This window comes from Brachyhypopomus gauderio, chromosome 4 (genome assembly GCF_052324685.1).
Source record: "Brachyhypopomus gauderio isolate BG-103 chromosome 4, BGAUD_0.2, whole genome shotgun sequence".
Lineage (NCBI taxonomy): Eukaryota > Metazoa > Chordata > Actinopteri > Gymnotiformes > Hypopomidae > Brachyhypopomus > Brachyhypopomus gauderio.
The window spans coordinates 31,890,971-31,912,329 of record NC_135214.1 but is presented as its reverse complement, the minus strand read 5'-3'; the positions used below and the strand labels follow the sequence as shown (position 1 = coordinate 31,912,329).

Sequence of the window (21,359 nt, the reverse complement as noted above, 5' to 3'; positions counted from 1 at the left end):
GTGGCCAACATGTTTTGATTTAGGTAATCACATATTTGCAAATTTTGTAATTTAAGAGAATATGATTTTAAAAGTACAAAGAAACAGCATATAAGTTGTTATATATACCTGTATATACAAACATCTAAGAGTAGTTTGTCCTTTTCGAAAAACGGACATGCGCACATGCCTTCAGTTGTCAAACGGTGGTTATGGAGATGAGATGGGACTGACGAGCTGTCTCTCCATTTGGGTAAATATCCAAACTAGTTTCATTTGTACGGATTTATGAATTACAGAAGTATTTTACTCCCACATCATTGTAGGCTATTTGTGGTTGATTTAGGCAATAGGTGGAACTACTTAGCCAGCTAGCGACTGGTTTCTTTTTTTTTTATGTTTTTTTATTTATTGCTTTAGCTTGCTGACTTGCATTGTTGCTAAAGCTGATTTAGCTATTAGGATTTAGCGGTTAACATGTAGGTTAATCCTAACACATACAACAAAAATTGATAGGGCGTTACAGTGTTGCTATTCAGTGTCTATTCAGACATATGCCAGTCTGAATAGCTTTTCATTTCTTATACTTATCCATAAATGTTTAAGCTGGAGGTAGTTTTTATGTATTTGAGTGTATTTTCTCCAGAAATTAAGTTGTTCTAAGGTGCATGTAGACCCCAAGTTTGCCTTTCTTTATATTGGTCTATATTAACTGTGTACAGTGCACAGGAGAAGGATGCCACATAAGATAGGATTCACCATTATCAGCTGGTCTGGCCATGAGGAAAACTATAGTGCCAAAGAGCTGATGGTCCATGCTCCCACTGTGAATGGTTGGCGGTCTGCCAGGTAAATAATACTGTGGTCAGGGTCTCATTGGTAATATGACACTATCTGTTAATTAAACGATTTTAATGTTTAACTAAACTAAAATATATGTGACAGCAAAAGTATGTATTTGAAACACAACCTGACCGAGCATTTTCATTATTCACATTCATGGGGGAAACTCTTGGCTTCTGAAACTACTAGATTTGGATTAATTTAGTTTCAAACAGCAGCTCAGCATACTTTGTTTGAAATGTTAAATTCAGTTCAATTTGGATTAATTTAGTTTAAAACAACTTATAAGCATACTCAATTCTGTTTATTTATATAACTGTTTTTACAAGAGTTGTTGGCACAAAGCAGCTTTGTGATTCAGGCGTGAACCAAGGTCAGTCCAGATTTGTAAAACCAGCTCTGCAGGATGTAATCCATCTCTAGTGATTTCCTAGGCCATACGAGTATGGTATTGATGGTACTGGTTTGTTGCAGGTTCTGCCGGTTTCCACAGGAGATCACACTGCAGATGGTGGAGAGATGTCGAATCAGAAAGCTACAGTTGCTGGCACATCAGTTCCTGATCTCAGCCAAGGTGGAGTTCCACATTGGGGACAGGATCCTAGATGCTTCCTCTCCACATCAATTCCGTAGACTTGGGTCAGTGATTGTTCCTATGCTATGTGCACACATCACATTCATATATTCTATATATTTAATATTAATAGTAATAAATCACTTTAAGTGATATTGATATAAAAGTGCTAGATATCTGTAAATATTGTGTAACATGTATCCTTAAAACATTTATTTATTTATCCTTAAATGAAAGCAGAATTTGTTGTTTTGGAATACAGATCCCAACCTAAGATATAATCTAGATATAATCTAGATATATACCTAAGAGCTGAAAATTCTTATTACAATGTGGAGGTCAATCTCAAGTTTTTGATATAGGCATAAAATGTGAAATCTAAGATTAGCTGCTAATCCAGTCTGCACACATGCAGGTTTAAGCCTAATGTCAGTAGCACTGAACCGATCAGTACTTCCTGCTGTTCATCCTGGCTCTGTGCTATGCAGGTACGTCTCACTCTCAAAGAATGAGAAGACGGGTTTCAGAGCACGAGAACTAAAGTCAGTACATGTAGATGCCACTGGGACACATCTGAAGCTTACCTTTCACCGAAATCATGTCAATCAATATAATCTCTATAACCAGGTAAAGTACATATATATATATATATATATATATATATATATATATATATATATATATATATATATATATATATATATATATATATATATATATATATATATATATATATATGTGTGTGTGTGTGTGTGATTTATTTAGTTTCTTCTTTTGTGATTTATATTGTCGTCCCCCCCCCCCCCCCCACCCCCACCCCCCCACTCTAATTCCAGGTTGCACTGGTGGCTATAAATATATTAGGAGACCCCGTGAACTGCAGCCACGTCAGCCCAATAGTAAGTTAAACTAAATGCGGAGTTGTGAGTCATGTGATACATGTACCTGCCAGCTGATGGCAGTATTAGCACTTCTTGAGTCTAATCTCTGCGAGTTCATAGACTGCAGAACGAGGATTCACGTAGGGCTCATTGATGCCCATGCAAAATTTCTGTGAAAGAGCAGCTACTACTTAATAACGTATTGTAGGCATATATAGAAGTGTGAATATAAAAAGGTGGAAAGTATCTGCTAGTCAGCACTGAGATTACATTATATAAAATTAATGGGCAGTCAGGGCAGTCATGGCCTGGCGGTTAGGGAACTGGTCTTGTGACCGGAAGGTCATGGGTTCGATTCCCAGACCTGAGGCCATGACTGAGGTGCCCTTGAGCAAGGCACCTAACCCCAACTGCTCCCCGGGCGCCGGGCTAGGGCTGCCCACCGCTCTGGGCATGTGTGATCCACAGCCCCCTAGTAATCACTAGTGTGTGTGTGTGTGTGTGTGTGTGTGTGTGTGTGTGTTCTAACTGCACAGATGGGTTAAAAGCGGAGGACAAATTTCGATTGGGGTATAAAAATCACAATTGACAAAATATGGCACATTTACATTTAAATATGCTTGTTTAAAACTAAAGAAGAATTCAAAGGGTCACGTAGTCTTAACCCAGTTATGGTCAATCAAAGTATTTTTGTGCCTTGTTAATATAAAGATCTGGAATTCAGTTCTGTGTGTAATATAATGTATAATTCCAAGAGCTCTGTAGTTACACTGGAGCTCCATGTGTTATAAGTTTAAATCTGACATTCCCGATTGAAGGCATGTAACCTTCTAAAGCTTTGGGGCACCACTACCAAGGAATCCTCACAACCTGCTTTATATAGTATCGCTACTCAGTGGTACGTTAAGCAGTTCCCCACTACATAATCCTAAATATTTATTTGGAACACATTCAGTCTAATTCATTAAACTGGACTAAGATGCTAGGCCATTATTGGCTCAGCAATTAATTAACTTGGTGATATAACGAATCATTAATATCGTTGTAATGAGCTAAAGATGAGAAAGAGATGTAAACAGGACCAGCAGTCCAGATTTGCAGGACTCCTCATCACATTTCATCACAAGTCCTGTTCCAGTGAAATAACACACAAGCAGCATGGAGTCTATGGACAGTGCGTTGGAGTTATTCTGCTTGATTTATCTTTCTACCAAGACTGTTTAAAAAAGAATAGCTTGAATAACAATTTATTCAAGTGGTCAGATTTTGATGTTGAATGAATGGGAAAAGTTTGTTTGGTGAGTGAAATATTTAGGTATACAGTGTCTAATTTATGAGCTGATCATGGTGTAACAGTCCAAATGAAAGACTGCTTTATTATGTTGTAACATACAAATAGCAATGAATAAAATTTGAAACTTTGCAATTGTGCGTTATTTTGTAATTTTGTCATTTGTGTCTGAAAAACAGTAAAGGTAATTGTTATGTCAGAGTCCTGTTTTTCTGTTCTTAATGGCTGCCCTGCTCTGTTACTGTATGTTACTGTTACTGTAGGTCCGTATGTTTTTACTGATTAACCTGTTTTCACAGAAAGCATGTCTTCTTGCTCTCCATCACTGAAATTCACAAGAGCAGTTTGATACTAGTAATGAAGACAGTAGTAGAAGCCCCAGTAATAGGAGGAAATTGGAATATGGATCCCAGTTTCACCAGTGTTAAAAAATAAAAAAATAACACATAAGCATTTAAAGATATGAGGGGACAATATTTGGATTCTTGTGGGTTTTCAAAAAATACATTTTGTTGCATCTTCAAGGACCGGGGTAGACATTCTTTTCTGCAAAGATCTAATGGGACGGGTTTGCTTCAGTCAGGAGCACACCCGATTCCACATTTTGCAGTGGATTAATTTTTTGTTGGGTTTACTTCTGCTCAGGATGAAAACCTGCAACCACTCTGGCTTTTTGCGGATAAACATGACTGGTCCTGTCCTAGTATTTAAAACCACATTGCATCCATTTCTAAACTCCTTCTGTTATAGATTTGTGTCCCTTGGTGAGCACAAAAAACTGTCAATGTATTTAGCATATGTATTTTATTTGTGTTATATAAATGTCCCACGTTATGTTTCAGCAAAGCAGAGAGCAGCTGATCGACCAGTATCTCAGTAACACACAGCACAGCTCAGCACTGGATGTAAATGGCTCATGCGTGGGGTGAGGGCTCCTTCAGTTTCTTCAGTTTCTCTCATCGTTTCTCAGTAGGGAAGTGTTTTTTTGAAGCACCTTTTTGGTTTAGATGTCACTTTAGATGTCACACACCTGTGTTTGGGTTGTGGAGATTTATTTGTTTCACAATGCACTTTTTTGTGTTTTTGTTATTTCTACAGATATGAGTCTATATCTCCACTGGATGACCTGGCCTTTGACATGTATCAAGACCCAGAGGTTGCCCACATAATTCGCATTCTAGATGATAAGAAACAAGAATCGGTCAGATTAGAGAAATACGACTTGGCTCGAAAGCTTAAGCAGGCAATTGCAGACCTGCAAAAGGTACCAGACAAATACACCCTGAGCCAGTGACTGTTTTTAGCTACACTTTTTAGCATATGGCCTAAACCTGGCCTTTCTGATACTGAAGTATAATTGTTTTGATCTGTTCAACAGTTTAACATGAAGTTTCCCATTGTGAGTTTAAGTTTCTTTTTGAGGTCTGTTTGCGACGTATTGCTAAGGTCAGAACTGAATAATTGCTTCTTAACATTATTTGACTTGATTGAAATTTCTTTGGACAGCATAAAACATACTCAAGATGCAGAGACACCCGATGTTTTGTTAGATCTCTTGTGCATGAACTATTCATGTAGTGACACATCGCAGGCTGAGAAGGGTGTGTTTTATAAACAGATGTCAAAGGTGTCATATGTCTGAGACTTCAAGGTATGCATTATAAACAGATGACAAGAGGAAAATGCTCATGTAATAGTAGTGTGACAGGTTAAATGAAAGGCATTTCTCAGAAATATTTATTTATTAATGGATTTATTTATTTATTTAAGGGCTTCATAGCACTTGGTAAAAGTACTTCCATTATAGCTGAGGTACACTGTACTTGAAGAAAAGAAAGGGATAAGTGTTTTTTAAAGCCAACATCTGCACCACCATGTCTCCCCCCTGTTGTAGGTGGGGGAACGTCTGGGCAGGTATGATGTGGAGAAGCACTTTGCCATAGAGAGAGAGGACTATGACACAGCCAAGCATAAAAAAGAGCAGATGGAGTCCTACAGACTCCGGGTTTACCAGCAATTGGAACTACATGACCTGCTTGACTTGGGGCAGGTACGACGTGCCACAGAATGCTCTTAATTCAGTTCTCCATCCATATGTTTACTTGTTTGTTTTTTAACCATTTATCCATTCATCCAATTATCCAATTATCCATCCATCCATTGATCCATTCATCCAATTGTTTATCTATTTGTCCACCATCCATTCATCATATGCACATATGGTGATTGTTTTGGCATTCCTGACATCAGGTGTGTCTTTCTCATGTTTCATCATTCCAGTTATGCGACTTAAAGGCATGTTTATACAAACACATAGGAAAATGCCTGAGCAAACACTAACCGTGGTGCATCTAGTCTCACAGATTTGTGAAGTTCGCTATGTCTCTCTGTGCTGTTGTGAGGTATTGGTGCTAAGCTTTTGCATCAGTAGGAGGTTTCTGCTGTTGAACGCTTTGTGTTCTGCATTTCTTTTAATCATTTAATCTAGCTTTAGTTTGCAACTGATATTTTTTTGCCATTACACCAAAAACATCCATCTAGTTTGCTATGAATAACCTGAATTATAGTTAAATTAAACTGAATTAAACAGTCCTCCCTTACAAACGTGGACAACATTGTCGTTACCCGTCCATTAAAGAAAGAAAAACCCACAATGTTCACTGAAATAACTTGACACTGAGAGAGGTGCAAATGTCTTGTCGAGAGGTGATCCAAAGTACCTATGGAGAGGTGCAGTTGTCTGGTGGAGAGTTGTGGAAATGGTTACAGTTCAGTGGTTGCAGTGATTGCCTCAAAAGGTTGTGCTACAAAATATTAAGCTAAGGGTACTAAAACTTTTATCCTGATCTTTAGTTTTTTTTTCTTTCTATTGAACCGCACTTCAAAAGCAATGTCTGATTTTCATTAGTTAATTTTCAGTACATGTTTTGTTATTATTACTTATGTCAGTTTCAAGTTATATCAGTGACCAATGTGGTAGTTTCTTTCTCATGTATTACTTTACAGTACATATTAGGGAACTTGAAGCTGCTTATGTTGGCTTCATATCCGTTATCATCTCATTATTTTAGCACATAATGCATAAGAATATCATATTTTAAAGCATCTGTTTAGCAAACAGTAACAGGTTTAAAAAGGTTTAAAAAGAACTAGTTTGTGTTCATGAAATGCTGTTCAATGCAAGTTGAAGAAACCTGCCTATTAATATGTGCATTTATTTATTTAGGAAAACAATAAAACATTTACAGTCTTTTTCATGGTATTGTTCATCTATAAACTAGTATACAAACTATTAAATAATTTAGGATTCAACAACATCATAAAAAGATCATTATAAATGTCTTATATTGCTTATGGTGATGCAGGTTCATGTTTAGTGTAGTGGACTGTAGCTTTAATTCTGAACTTACTGGCATTATTGCAGACCCAGAGAATGTTGCAAGAAACATCTGAGAGCGGTTTGCTCTCCCCTAATGTATGGCCACTCAAACATACTACGTGCCTTCCTGAAACACCAAAGAAGAGCAAACATGAACGGCCTTTTGTGGAGCAGGAGCAAATTACACCTAAAGCAACACGCTCCCAACACACCCATGAGGCCACAGTCTGCACACCACCTCACAGCCCAAAGACAGATGTGAGTTGGAGATGTCATCTGAATGTTTTATATAAAACAAATATATATATTTTTAAGTTATGTCAGAATGGGGATTGTATTTTCTTCTGAGTTGAAGAAAGAAGTCATCCTTGGTATGCATAGATTTCTGATATATATCTGTGTTCATGGATATCTATGTTTTAACTACTTTATGAAGAGCTCTGGGTTTTAGCATATGCATTAAGCTAAAATCTTTCTGTACAAATGAGTACACACAAACACACATAGTGAAATTTTTTTCATCCTAAGATTTTTGAAGTGTGACTTAGAATATCAGTTGGGCTGAACATACTTTGCAGTGACTGAGAAATCATATAATTACAGATGAAAATTAGGCATTTAGTAAAAAAAAACATGTAATTGTCTGTTGTGGGTCAGGTTAGCTTTTTGCCATACGATGAGAGGCCTCTGCCTGCCTTGAGGAAGAAGCCAGGGGTTGAGCCACAGCCTCAGTCCGAACAGACGCCTACTCTCCTGGACCTCAGCACGCCACACAGTCCTGGGGTCACTGGTGAACCAGAGCCCCTCTCGGAGAAAGCCCAGAGAGAGGCCAGTTTGCCCATAGAGGTCTACGGCGACAGTCTGGTGAGGATTTGAACTGTGTTCCGTTGAGCTTAACATGTGTTGGAGCATCAACAATTCCTCAAAAGGAAAAAAAAAAATTAATTCCCTGTATGTCCTGCTAACTCCATGTAAACATGTGGGCTTGACTCTAAAGCAGGTTTGGATCAGATAGCATCTTGAGCTTGTGTGGAGATTCATGTGATATAAATCTTTTTTTTTTAATTCCTGACTTTCGTGCTTTTCTCCTGTTCTTTCCCCGCAGGTGGCTGGGGCATATTCAAAGACATGGTCCTATAGAGAGGATGCCCTGCTCGCAGTCTACAAGACCCTGGCGGAGGTTCCATCGGGAACCCCTAAAGCAGACCTCAGGCACATGATGAGAGCAGCAGTTTTCCTCTGCAAGAAGGCACTCACAGACAAAGTCTCATCTGTAAGTCGAACGTCACTTTTCTCCCTCAGTCCGTTGTCTTTTGAATATGGGTGTGTGACTCTGTTCATCAGGTTCCTTTGTTCTTTTATTTATTTATTTTAGTTTTGTTTGGGTTTTTTTTTTTTCTTCATCTTTGCCTTTCATCAAATGCGGGCTGACCTCATCATCGCTGCTGCTGATTGTGTTTTATTGTGTGCTGAGTGGGGGACACGTGGAGGTGACTTGGAGTCAGGTTATGAGTCATTGTGTCTCCTGTGAGATGGTGATATTCACACAGCGCATTGCTTGGTTACCTCCGTCAAACAAGGGGCAACCTGACACCGCGCACCGGTACCGTCGTCGGGCACAACAGGGGCTCGGTTTGTCAGAGCCATGCAGATGAGGGGTCGCCGGGTCCAGTTTCAGGCCGCAGATGTTGCTCTGCATGTACTGCATGGCACAGCACACGTATGGCATGTCGGCCATGACAGCTCTTCCTTTGTCTGCAGCCACTGTGACCAGGTTTTGGCTCATTGCAACTTGATTTTCAACCAGATTCACTTATTTAAATAATTGGTTGGTTACTCATTAAATAAATGGAAAATAAGGCCTGTCGGGCCTATCTGTGGAATTCTTTGAAGAAGTTATTAAACTTTTACTATGTAAGGTTAATAGTGAGAACAACCTTGGCATGAGGTAATATCAAACCAACCAAGGCAGTGTTAACACGGAGCTCCAGTGGATATCAATAGAAACAAAAACACCTTGCAATATCATACAGTGAGGTGGTAAAGTGGTTATGTGCAAACTAGAAACCCCACAAGAAGACAGGAGGCAAGCCAACGTAGATGTCATAGATATTGAGTCTCACAGGAGCTTGTTAACCCAACACTTTCTACAAAAAAAAAGCAAACAAAAAATGTTTAGCTTTCTAGTTTGCACAAGACACATTATAACAAAATCCTAATCTTCATTTCCAGGCAGCTAGATAGAACCTGGTAATTCAATATGGCAACAGCAGGTGATTCAAATACAAGTCACTCTTTTTTGACGAAGGAATCTGGTAATTACAGAGATATGATGAGGTGAGATCTTTTTCATTTCAGTGTGGTATGTGCAGTTAGTCATACCCACTCCACTCAGTTCTAATAATCCCTTTCTGATAAATGACTAACTCCACTCAGTTCTTCTGTAAAGGCCTGCAGAAACATTCATACACCTTTGTTATTAAATTAATTGCATTCTGTTGTATAGCTTTGCACTGCAGTGCTTGCAAGTTGCAGAAATGAAAGTGTGAAAGTGTAAAAGTGAGAAACTCGATTTCTCCTTGATGCGTTTAGATTTGAATTAATTACTTTTTTCCCTTTAGCTACCATTGTCCTAAATACGAATATCTTTAGCTGACTTCTGGATTATTTTTACTCATGTGTTTATCTACTGTATGTTTTACCTTACATGTCTGATCTTATGTAGGAACTTTATGTTCTTTAATGCAACAAATATTTCTCAGTGTCTGGTTTCTGACATAAAAATCAAACCAAGTTCACCTTTTTTTACAATCTAAAATTAGGGACAGTTTTCAAAGCCAAAATGCATTATTCATTTATTAACTGTCCCTTTGTAAGAACCATTCACATGGACCTAAGTGTGCATTGTTTTAGTTTTTATTTTTTATGAGGTGTGTATGAATCATAATTTAACCTGTAATTTCTTTCATGACCATTACATTTTAAAAACTTTGATACATTAATTTTTCATTTTAAGAACAATGCACAATGTTTCTAATATTTCTATAGAGTTCAGCAAGTAAAAGAAATTCCAGCCTATAATACGTCAATATTAGTCATTTATCAGAAAGGGATTATTAGTGAGGATTTCTGGAATATGAGCCGCACGAGGCGCTCTCTCTCTCTCTCTCTCTCTCTCTCTCTCTCTCTCTCTCTCTCTCTCTCTCTCTCAGATTTCAGCCCTGATATAGGTGTTTGTTGGTGGCTTTTTCTAGCCATCACGTGCCTGATTAATCTCCAATGGGGGAACTCCGGTATGTGATCTCCCAAAGCTCCAGCTCTTTTCAGTGGTTCATTCATAAACTCCTAGAAAAAGGGCAGTGCTGCAGATCTTAACAATGCTTGCCCAGTGCTGGAGACATTCCCAAAACCTTCTCCCTAAGGTCATTTAGTTAGGCACACAGCACAGACTTTAAACAGTCGCCCGCTGTAGCTGCTGCTAACGGCATCCCTGCTTTGGGGCATCCAATAAAGATCTCCTTTGGTTTGAGACTTACTCTCTGTGCATCAACAAAAACTATAAATGCCTACAAAGGCCTGACAGCCCAAAGGTTTTCCTTGGATTTTGTAGCAGCTGTGGTTAGGAAAGACATGGCTAGTTTGCATGCTGAAATATCAAAGAATGTATGACTTGACCCAAACTCATAATTATAAAGTACAATATAGTCTTGCTTAATGTCCATCTCTAATTTTCCAGCAGTTTTGGCAGTGACTAATGATCCTGAGGTTTTCCCAACATCTCTATATAAGGTTATATATTTCCATTTAGATTAAAAATGTTAGATTTTTACTGGATTCATAAGCATTATTCCAGAATTAGTTCACTTGGTTTTGATTTACTTTTACTTTACTTTAAGTCTCTCAAAACATGATGACTGTAGAGATCCTTTAAAATCATGTGAATTTGTGTATTAGTAAGTAAGTACAATTTATTTATATAACACGTTTCCTAGACATAAGACACAAAGTGCTTTCAAGGACAAAGCACATATAAACACATGGCAGAATACAAACCTTGTGCAATAGCTTTACTCAAGTGCTAGTTTTAAAAATATAAATTGGATTTGTTAAGGTCATGGTGGAGCTTGTCTAGCAGAGTCACTGTTCCATCTTCCGTCACTGTTCTATTGGTTGACAAATGAAAGCAGGTAACAGTTTAGCTACTCATGCATTCATGTCCAGCCAAGGAGAGAAACAGCCCTGATTTGAATTGTTCAGAGTATGTGTGCTGACAGCATTCACCACTCTTCCTTTCTCCAGGTGTTTCAGACATCTCTGAAGCTGCTGAGGTTGATTCTGAGTGAGTTTGTGCCCTCCCACCAGCTGGGCAGATCTGAGACCATCTACTGTGTGGAGCACACGTGGCCTGGCCTTCTCTCCCGGACCGGCGAGTCCACCATGAGGCTCCGCACACTGGCCATCTCTTTCATACTGGTATTGTGAAAAATTGCATCGTTGTATGTAGAAGTTTAATTCTTAATACTTTGTTACTGTGAAGTGTAGATTTAAGTTGCCAACATTGTAAGTTGTGATTTACACCCAGAATAGAATTTGCCCTCTGCATTTACCCATCTGTGCAATGAGAACACACGCACACGCACACACACACACACACACACACACACACACACACACACACACACACACACACACACACACACACACTAGTGAATACCAGGGGGCTGTGGCACACACACACACACACACACACACACACACACACTAGTGAACATCAGGGGGCTGTGGTACACACATGCCCAGAGCGGTGGAGCAGTTTGTTAAGTGCCTTGCTAAAGGGCACGTCAGTCATGGCCTAGGGCCTGGGAATCAAACCCACGCCCCACAAGACCAGTTCCCTAACCTAGACCATGACTTGACCACAGCATCTAGGCTGTATAGTAAAAGGCAGGTGACCAAATCGATGCCGCACACCTACGGTAAACTTGGCCTCCGTGGTCTCCAAAAATGGTCTCCAGTCACACTGCTGTTATTTCAGTAATAGTGGCACTGTAATTTTTGCTTGCAAACATCTTACAGTTTTGCAACTTCCCTCTTGCTTTTTGACACCAATAGACTGATACTTCATTATCATCTGTTTAATCTTTGCTAGTTTTGGACCCTGCAGTCAGAAGATGGTGTTAAGACTGATGCACCATAAATGCACAACAATTCAAGACCTTGTGCTGTAGTTGTGTGTTGAACTTTAAACAGATGAGATGGGAACAGGAAGAGGAACTGGTGATATGTATAGTTCCTTTAAGTCTATTTCAGCCTATCTTAAATTATCTGAGAAACAATCACAGGAACTAAACATAAATTAAGAAACAAAACAGCTATTTTCTGTCCTTGTTCAAAATGTCAAGATGCACTTGTGATTCTCAATGGTGTTTCGAGAACAAGAAATGTTTCATTTCATTTATATTTATGTTATAAATTGAACATTCATTCATTCATTCATTCATTATGAAGCACATTTACAAACAAGAATAGCTGACCAAAGTGAATCAAACAAACACAAATTAAATTACTGTACCAACAGTAACAAGGAAAAGGAACAAAACACAGGAAAACACAGCACAACACAGCAAAACACAGCACAGAGCCTGATCACCTCTCTGCTTCAGCCTAGTTTTAGGGCCAACCAATTAAAAAATGGTCAGCAGATGAAAGTCACCTGGAAGGAATATGGGGGTAAAAGGTTGGTATGAAGACTTCCGTAATGCACCACTTCTGCAGCTATAGTCTTCATATGTAGTTTTCTTGTCTCTTTTGTCCTCCTTCCAAGAGCTGTTATATACCCATAGTAGTGCTGGGCGGTATGACCAAAATTCTATATCACTGTATTTTTAAAAATTATACCCGGTTTCACGGTATTTGACGGTTTTTCCACCCATGCACGATGTGTTAACTGCATTGATTACGAAAAGAATTACTGCAGTAGAGTGGTTAAGAGTACCTTATTCCACTGTTAGAAAAATGTCTCCACCTAAGTATTACATGTAATACAGATTTGCATGGCCCCACATGATCAGTTTTCAAATGGTAGCACTAAAGTAGTGAATGAATCATATAGCATGACACTTATAAGGAGGTGTGGCTTTTCTGTAGACTTTTCTTCACCTGTCAGGGGTGGAGCAGAAAGTTAATCAGGTGGTAGGACAAAGTTGTAAATCAAAGAAGAAAGTGCTCATTTTCATTTAGCACATGCAAGCAGCAGGCACGACGGAGAATTTTTTCAAACGAACGTGTTGTGCCAAATTCCAAGTCCCCTGGTTTGCACACACATAAAGACGCTACAGATGATATTCGGGGGTGATTATAACTTAGTTCATTGAGCACTCTAGTTTTGTCCCAACAAGATATTTAGACATAATACTGCTGTAATACTGCAAAGATGTAGTCAGAGGTGAACTTCAGTATAGCCAGTGTGTTTTTTTATTTAAAATAACACCCTTGAGCCAGTGTGTCTTTGGACAGATAATGTCGTGCCGTTTGCTGTGATGGATAATTAAAGTCTAGCTCTTATTTATGCATAGAAACGTAAATCGACAATATAATCTGTAGCATCTTTAGGCGGATAAACAAGGGGAGTCGGAATTTGCCACAACACCAGCTGAATTCATCAAGGTGTTCTATCGGGTTGAGGTCAGTCAAGTTCATCCACACCAGACTCTGCCATGTCTTATGAACCTTGCTTTGTGCACTGGTGCACAGTCATGTTAGAAGAGGAAGGGGGCAGCTCCAAACTGTTCCCACAAAGTTGTAAGCATGGAATTGTCCAAAATGTCTTGGTATGCTGAAGTATTCAGAGTTCCTTTCACTGTAACTAAGGGGCCAAGCCCAGCTCCTGAAAAACAACCCCACACCATAATGCCCCCTCCACCAAACTTTACACTTGGCACAATACAGTCAGAGTACCGTTCTCTTGGCAACCGCCAAACCCAATACTCATCCATCAGATTGCCAAATGGAGAAGCGTAATTTGTTGCTCCAGAGAACACGTCTCCACTGCACTAGAGTCCAATGGTGCTTTACACCACTGCATCCAACGCTTTGCATTGCACAATATATAATATTATTGATCCGTAATATTTATGTGATGTAGTTACCAACAACATCTGAGCTGGTTTAGTTGTTTGTGAATATTAGCATGTTTGTCAAAGCCTGACATAGTGGAGCACTCAGAACTGTGACTTAATCCATTTCCTATGCCAAAAGCTGACTGCAGTGTGTGCGCTCATACCTCAAGTCTGTATGAGCAAACTCTGTCAAGCCCTATTTCCTCTTTCTCAGGCCTCTCCCCTTCTCTCTCTCTCTCTCTCTCTCTCTCTCTCTCTCTCTCTCTCTCGCTCTCTCGTTGTCTTCTTGCTTTCGCTTTCCTCTCCCTTTGAGAACTTTGGCAGCCAGAATCAGTCCTGCAGTAGTCCCTCTGCCTCAGACGCTCCCTCACTCTGTGAGCAGCTGTTAGATCACTACAGCACCCCACTAATTAAACCAGCCAAAGTAAATCCAGCATATGAATGGAGCTTTTGTTCGATTCGTGACTGCATCCTCTCCCCTAATGATATCTAATGTTGCCTAATTTTGAGCCAGCAGCTCTTCGGTTAATGATTGTACCAACTAACTGTGACTTTATTAAACATTAGTTCATGTGTCAAAAAAAAAAACCAAAAAAACACTTGACTTTTGATCTGTGATCATTAGAATGGGTGAGCAGGACATTTTTGAATGACGCATCTTTGAAGAGGCATTTGCTTCATGTGTCTGTCTGAGGAGGAGAGTTTGTGTGTAAGCTGGAGATTTGATGCGTGTCCCTTTCTCTGCAGGAGATGGCTCTGTTTAAGGAGGTTCGGGCTTTGCAGTTTGTTCCTGCTGAGCTGGTGAAGCCGATGAGCAGCATGCCCACACGTTTGGCCCTCAGCCGTCTCCAGCTGCTGGAGAAGCTTCTGGAACAGCTTGGCACCGATGACTCAGGCTTCACTGTCGACAACGTCATGCGGGTATAGACCTCACTCACTGATCCCACTCATCATAGGGGTGATTTCACCTGGACTACATCCCAGACCTACTCCATCACTCTTAACACACCCCCTGACGCACTGCTCTGATTCTTTAGCAAGCTGCAAATGTTAAATTCTACTACAAAACCTGCAATGTAATCTGGAGCATGTTTACATCATTCCTTCAGAGAATACAGAGAAAAGATAATGATCACAGAGAGAGACCATCTGTGCATCTGTACACATCCTTTGAGTGAATAGATAATCTCAATACCTTAATAATTCTGTCTCCCGACTGAGGGCTTAGTAACTAACTATATGTTTCAATGCTTTTTAAAGGCCTTTAAATCAAGGGTGACGTATGTAAGGTGTGGATTGACAATAGTTATTCACCATTCAAAAATCATCATATAGTTTGTGTCTTTGTTTATAATGATGGTACAGTTTGTATTTTTAATGATGTCGGTGTACTGTTTGATTGTCTGACCCCCAGATTTATACATTGGTATCAAATCTGTCAAGAATCATAAGCAGAAAGCAAACACCATTCAGCCACATTATAACCACCGGCAGGTGAAGTAAAAAAAACTCAGATGATCTCATTACAGTACCACTGGTCAAGGGATATTTTATGTAGCAGTTCTTGGAGCTGATGTGTTGCAAGCAGGAAAAATGGCTCATTGTAATTGTCGGAACAACACAGACAAGCATGAGATCTCCAGAATGGCAGTTCTTGTGGGGTGTTTCCAGTATGCAGTGGTAAATGGCTACCAAATGTAGTTCATGAATAGACAACCAATGAACCAACAACAAGGTGACGGACACCCAAGGTTAATTGAAACGTGGGGAGGGAGAGTTCATCCATTATGTCCTACCCCACAGATTATCTGCTGTCGCACAGAATACACGTGAACGCAGGATGCACGTGAATGCAGGATGCACGTGAACGCAGGATGCACGTGAACGCAGGATGCACGTACATTGTGCCTACAATGGGCACATGATCATCAGAACTGGACCATCGACCAATGGAAGAAGGTTCTGGTCTGATGTATTGCTGTGCGTGTATCGCGTAGCTGGGAACAAAATGGCACAGGGATGCATTATGGGAAGAAGGCAAGCCATTGGAGGCAGTGTGATACTCTGCTGAGAACCCTTGGGGCATGGGATTCACATGGATGTTACTTTGACACATAATGACTGCCTAAACATGCAGACCAAGTACACCCCTTCATTGCAAACAGTATTCCCTAATGGCCGTAGCTTCTTTCAGCAGGATAAATGTACTCTGCCACACTGCAAAAACTGTTCAGCAGGGGTTTGAGGAAAATGGCAAAGAGTTCAGTGTGTTGATCCATCTCCAACTACAGTTGACAAAACAACAGTGTTGCGTATGCTGCGGGGTATTGGTTATGACTACCTGCTTTACTGGACATATTCTGAACACTATATCTGCTGTGTTGTGTGTTCTGGCATTTCTGATCACAAACCCATCACTGCTCCTCTCTGTCTTCCCAATTCTAAACCCCGTTCCAATGTTTCTCTCTCATTGTTATTTCTGTGAACCCTTCAGCTAATCTAAAAATCTACTGTTATCAAAAAGTCATATAGTCCTCTCTCTGAGGGCTGCAATTTCTCTATACCAGTGGTTCCCAAACTTTTTCTGCCGTGCCCCCCTTTAGTAGATGAGAATATTTTTGTGCCCCCCCCTACACACACCCCCCCATATTGACACATGTGCACATGTTTTACTTCCAAGCTCCGCGCCCCCCCTGCAATAGCTCCCTAGGTGGGGCGCGCCCCCTACTTTGGGAGCCACTGCTCTATACAATCAGTCTGTCTCTGTTCTGGAGACTATGGCGTCTACGAAAACCTGCCACCCACTCTTCTTCTTGGTTCACTCCCAGGCTGATAAATAAGAACTGGTAGAAAACTTGATCATTTTATACAAGAGAAGAGGATTGCATGTGTATATATTGCATATGTTGTACATTTAACCAAACACGAGGCTGCTTTGAATGTAGCCTGTTCATGATGCTCATCTAAAATATTAATTAAACTGGGTCAAAAGTCCAATCATATTCTTTTTATTACTGTTAAAAAAACATATTCGACCTCCGTCTGAGGCTGGGACTGGCTCCCAGAAAAAAATGCTGTGTCTTTCTCAAATCTTTTCAAGATAATGTTATCTACCATGACCTTCCCAAGATGGCTTCTGCTGCACGCCCTGCTTCTACTGGCCCCCTCCCTGCTTACACCTTTTCTGATCTTTCTTTTGTCAGTACAAACGTTATTGGCAATATAATAAGTCCAAACGACATCATCAGTGGCTCAATCCAGCTCCCTTTTAAAGCCTTGTCTCCCCTGTGTCTTTCATCCCTTCTGTCACTTCATCTGTCTGTCACATACAACCACTTATGTTGCACATGTTCTGAAATTAGCACCTGTCACCATCATTGTAATCCATCAGGTCTTGACGGTTCAGCCATGGAGAACGTCAGTCCTACATCCCGTTCGTCTCCAAACTCGTACGGAGAGCTGTAGCCTTCCGGTTGCTTGACTTTCTTAGCTCCGATGAGACTTTTCAATCCTGTTTCTGCTGCCATCATAGCACTGAAACGAGTCTTCTTTATATTCTCAATTATCTCCTTCTTGACCTTTCCTCCACTTCTGCTGTCATTGTGCTGTTACTTGATCTCATTGCAGCCTTTAACACAGTTAATCACAATATTCTAATAATTCAACTATCAGTTTTACAGGCACCTTTCCGCCTTTCATGTAACCCAAGGACGCTTTACAATCTTAACACAGGAACACGGGTAATATGTCTCACACACAGTTGCACACAGCGTACTCTCAACCCCTGGGGGACTGAAGTGGGTGCAGAAAGGGGAGAGTACACACCCAGGACAGAACACCATCCATCACTGGACATACAGACACAGGGAGGGGAGAGAGGACACACTCAGGACAGAGCACCATCCACCACACTCAGACAACTGGAGTGTCTGGACATTTTACTGGACAAGAAGTGATGCACGTTCACACACTCAGTGAGAATTTGTCAGGGCTGCCAATTTACCTAACCTCCATGTTTTTGGACTGAGGGAGGAAACCAGAGACCCCGGAGGAAACCCCCACAGACACAGGGAGAACATGGAAACTCCACTCAGATAAGGACTTGAACCCAAGACCCTAGTGCTGAGAGGCTCCAATTGTATAGGGAGGCATGAATCTGACACTGCTCTTGTTAATCAGGGAACTGTATTCGGCAACTAAATTCCTGGCTATGTGTCAACAGGGGCGGTTTGTTAATTAGGGCGAATGGGCAACGCACCACGAAAGGATGAAAAGGACGGTTTTTTTTCTCTCATATTCTTTCTCAGCATTTAACTAGTTAGGCCTGTTCTGGACAGTTTCTCTTGCCTCTAAATGCCATTGTCCAATCAGCGTTGAGGTGCATTACATGTAGTACCACCCCTTTTGGGGTGATTTTAGTCTAACTGAAAATCGCCCCGACTGCTCTCGTAGACTCTCATGTTAATATTTGCACTGCAATGGAATGTCTATGGGTTCCGGGAGGGCTCGCACTTGCGTGCTTGCGTCGGACGTAACGTAGGGAGAATAACGGCAGCAACTAAGGAATTAGGGCCACCGAGACCAAATTTAAACATGAAACAAGTGAAGTGTCCACAAAGGGAGGAAAAGAATATAACCAGGGATTTTCGCGAAACTGGTATGATGGGAAAACATGGCTAGCAGGCTGTGAAGTAGCTCGCGCCCCGCTCTGCTTTCCCTGCATTCTGCTCCATCCTTAATACTGTTGCCCATTTATATATCCCATTTAACACCTAAACTAAAATGCTGTCTGAGGAATACAGAAATGATTGTGAGTAGGAAAGATTCACTTTTAATTAATGGTAAATCTCTTCATGTTTAAAGTTGTTTATGAGGGTAAATTGAGAGATAACAATTTTTGTTGACCACAGTTAATCGTTCAATCATTGTAGAGCTTTAACCAAGATGATATTTACAAGATATATCGGTGCACAAATACGGTACAGTCTATATATTTTCATTGGTTAAGTCACTGTTTTTTATTTACCCACTGAAATGGTAACCTTGGATGTCATCACAACAATTGCCCCCCCTGAGATATTTGTCAGAGGGCGCCACTGTGTGTGAATATTTTACAGCTCAGTGACCATAAATTGTAATTGTGACCATAATTGTAGGCAGTAATCAAAAATTCTATTCTATACTGGTTGTTGGTGATAGCCCTGTTAGAACCTCCACCGGTGCATGTGGTTTGTCATTAAATCTCATATTTAGTTGATTTCCATCTTTTCTCTCAGAGCCTCTACTCACGATCTTACGCCACTCCTCAATCAATCAATCAATCAAAATGTATTTATATAGCACTTTTTACAACAGTTGTTGTCACAAAGCAGCTTTACATTTATTTATATTTACATTAAAATATTTCTGGAGTTTGCAGCAACTCCAGCATTAAATTATTACAGCTTAGCTAAAAAGGCAGAAGCAGAAGGTAACACAGACTTGGGAGCATTCTGAGACATTGGCATCCATCCGCTACACCGTCAACAAACTTGAGTGACCACGTACAGTGACAGGATGACAGCACCAGCACCCCAGTTTACCATAAAACCCTTCACCCATAAACCCCTGGATCTGTACCTTTATCTAAGGGGGCACATTAATGACCAAAAGCTAAAGGTCTAGGTTTTCAACCTAGACCTATAGTCACTGACACATTCTAGAAGGTTATTCCATAGTTGGGGGGCCTCATAAGAAAAGGCTCCTCCCCCTGCTGTTACCTTATTAATTGTTGGAACTAATAAGAGACCAGCAACCTGTGATCTTAGTGGACGTGGGGGTTCATAATAAGAGCAGGTAATCAGGGGCAAGCCTGTGCAGTGCTTTATAAGTCAGTAGAAGAATTGAAGAATTGTTTATAAACATAACCTATTATTATTAAACTTACAAAAAAACTGCATGATGTTTTTATTTTTAAGTTTTATAGGTGGAATTGTCTGCTGAATTGTTGTTAGATTTCACTGAAGTGTTACCTTGAAACACACTTTTCAATTAAGTATGTAAATCTCACTTTCAGTCACCATTCAAAGTTAGCTATGGTAGTGTGTACAAATAGAGTGATGTTTTGCTATTAACACATTATACCCTTCTTCAGGATGCTAAGACAGCCTAGGCTGCTATTATCCTAGTTTATTATGAAAAACATACATTTCATTGCTCAGATTTCTTGTCACTTAAACTTTCTTCAAAAGAAGGTTTTATGTCACCAGATGGGTAGACACTGCAGCCATATTACATATTACTAAGAGGTCTGGATTAGTAGCACTCTCAGATAGAAGTGTATCCAATAGTGATGATGAATGTGAGGCAGTCTACGTTAATAGGTTTATTTATTATTATTATTATTATTATATTTTTTTACTTTATTAAATATTTTTGCTAATTTTTCCACCCACTTTTGGTATCCAGTCTCTGAAGGCTTAGAAGAGCCTGACTGTGCCCCACTGGTAGTGAGGACTTTGCAGAAGACTTAGTGTGTGGACAAGTGTGCAGAAGACTTGGTGTGGAACAGAAAGGTGTTTGTATAGCAGGGCGGGTGGCGCTGACCTGCCAGTGCCGAGCTGGTCTCTACGAGTATCTGGGGTAATACAGTCACTGTTGCCCTGTGCACAGTAAGACAGACCCCTTCAACACTTTGTTTTGTGGAGCTTTGCTGTGTGTAAGTCATCCAAATGTTGATAGAATGTCTGTCTCCCTATTTCTTTTTGGTTTTTGCCTTGTTCTCTCTCTCTCTCTCTCTCTCTCTCTCTTTGTCCCTCTCCCCCCCATCTCTCCCTCCCTCCCTCTTTCCCTCTCTCACTCTCCTCCTCATACCCCAGTTTTTGTCTTTGTAGTTGATGTTTGTCCTTGGTTTGTGCTGCTTTGAACATGATTAGTGTCAGGCACCTGTGCAGCCCCAAGAGTGTTTGTAGAGTAAACACCAACAGTGTTCGTTGGGTAAACACCACTACAACAATAGCTTTTGAATATTCACATGCCACTGTAATCAGGATCTGACGTTGGTGCCGGTGTCATTTGCGCTTTTGATGATGAGCTGGTGTACTAGTCCTTAATCGTAATCGTTGCCCTGCAAAGAAGGTTTATGTACCGCATGGGTGTGAGTTTCATAACCTTTATACTCCCAGGTTTCACAGTTTTGCACAAACAGACCTTAGGGAGAAATGTATTGTGTGGCCAAAGGGTGATTGTTCGAGATTGTTAGTGGTCACTATTCATCACATCACAGATCTTTATAGTAAAAAAACAAAATAGGATA

The 21,359-nt window shown here is 40.3% G+C and overlaps 1 protein-coding gene across 4 annotated transcripts in view; it reads left to right on the top strand.

Moving 5' to 3' along the window:
* The first annotated feature begins 7 nt into the window (after positions 1-7).
* The window catches only part of cep104 (centrosomal protein 104), a 33,450-nt gene continuing 12,098 nt past the window's right edge, over positions 8-21,359 (top strand). The window contains exons 1-14 of one of the 4 annotated variants that reach the window (XM_077003965.1): positions 8-23; positions 176-232; positions 702-828; positions 1,297-1,461; positions 1,885-2,023; positions 2,233-2,295; positions 4,411-4,493; positions 4,667-4,832; positions 5,463-5,618; positions 6,993-7,205; positions 7,605-7,811; positions 8,053-8,220; positions 11,247-11,420; positions 14,813-14,986. In XM_077003965.1, the coding sequence (XP_076860080.1) occupies positions 716-828; positions 1,297-1,461; positions 1,885-2,023; positions 2,233-2,295; positions 4,411-4,493; positions 4,667-4,832; positions 5,463-5,618; positions 6,993-7,205; positions 7,605-7,811; positions 8,053-8,220; positions 11,247-11,420; positions 14,813-14,986 (1,821 nt within the window). In that variant the 5' untranslated portion in view covers positions 8-23; positions 176-232; positions 702-715. Of the gene's footprint in view, positions 24-79; positions 233-701; positions 829-1,296; positions 1,462-1,884; positions 2,024-2,232; positions 2,296-4,410; positions 4,494-4,666; positions 4,833-5,462; positions 5,619-6,992; positions 7,206-7,604; positions 7,812-8,052; positions 8,221-11,246; positions 11,421-14,812; positions 14,987-21,359 lie in introns of those variants that run through there. The other 3 variants (XM_077003967.1, XM_077003964.1, XM_077003966.1) reach the window with 3 other exon arrangements.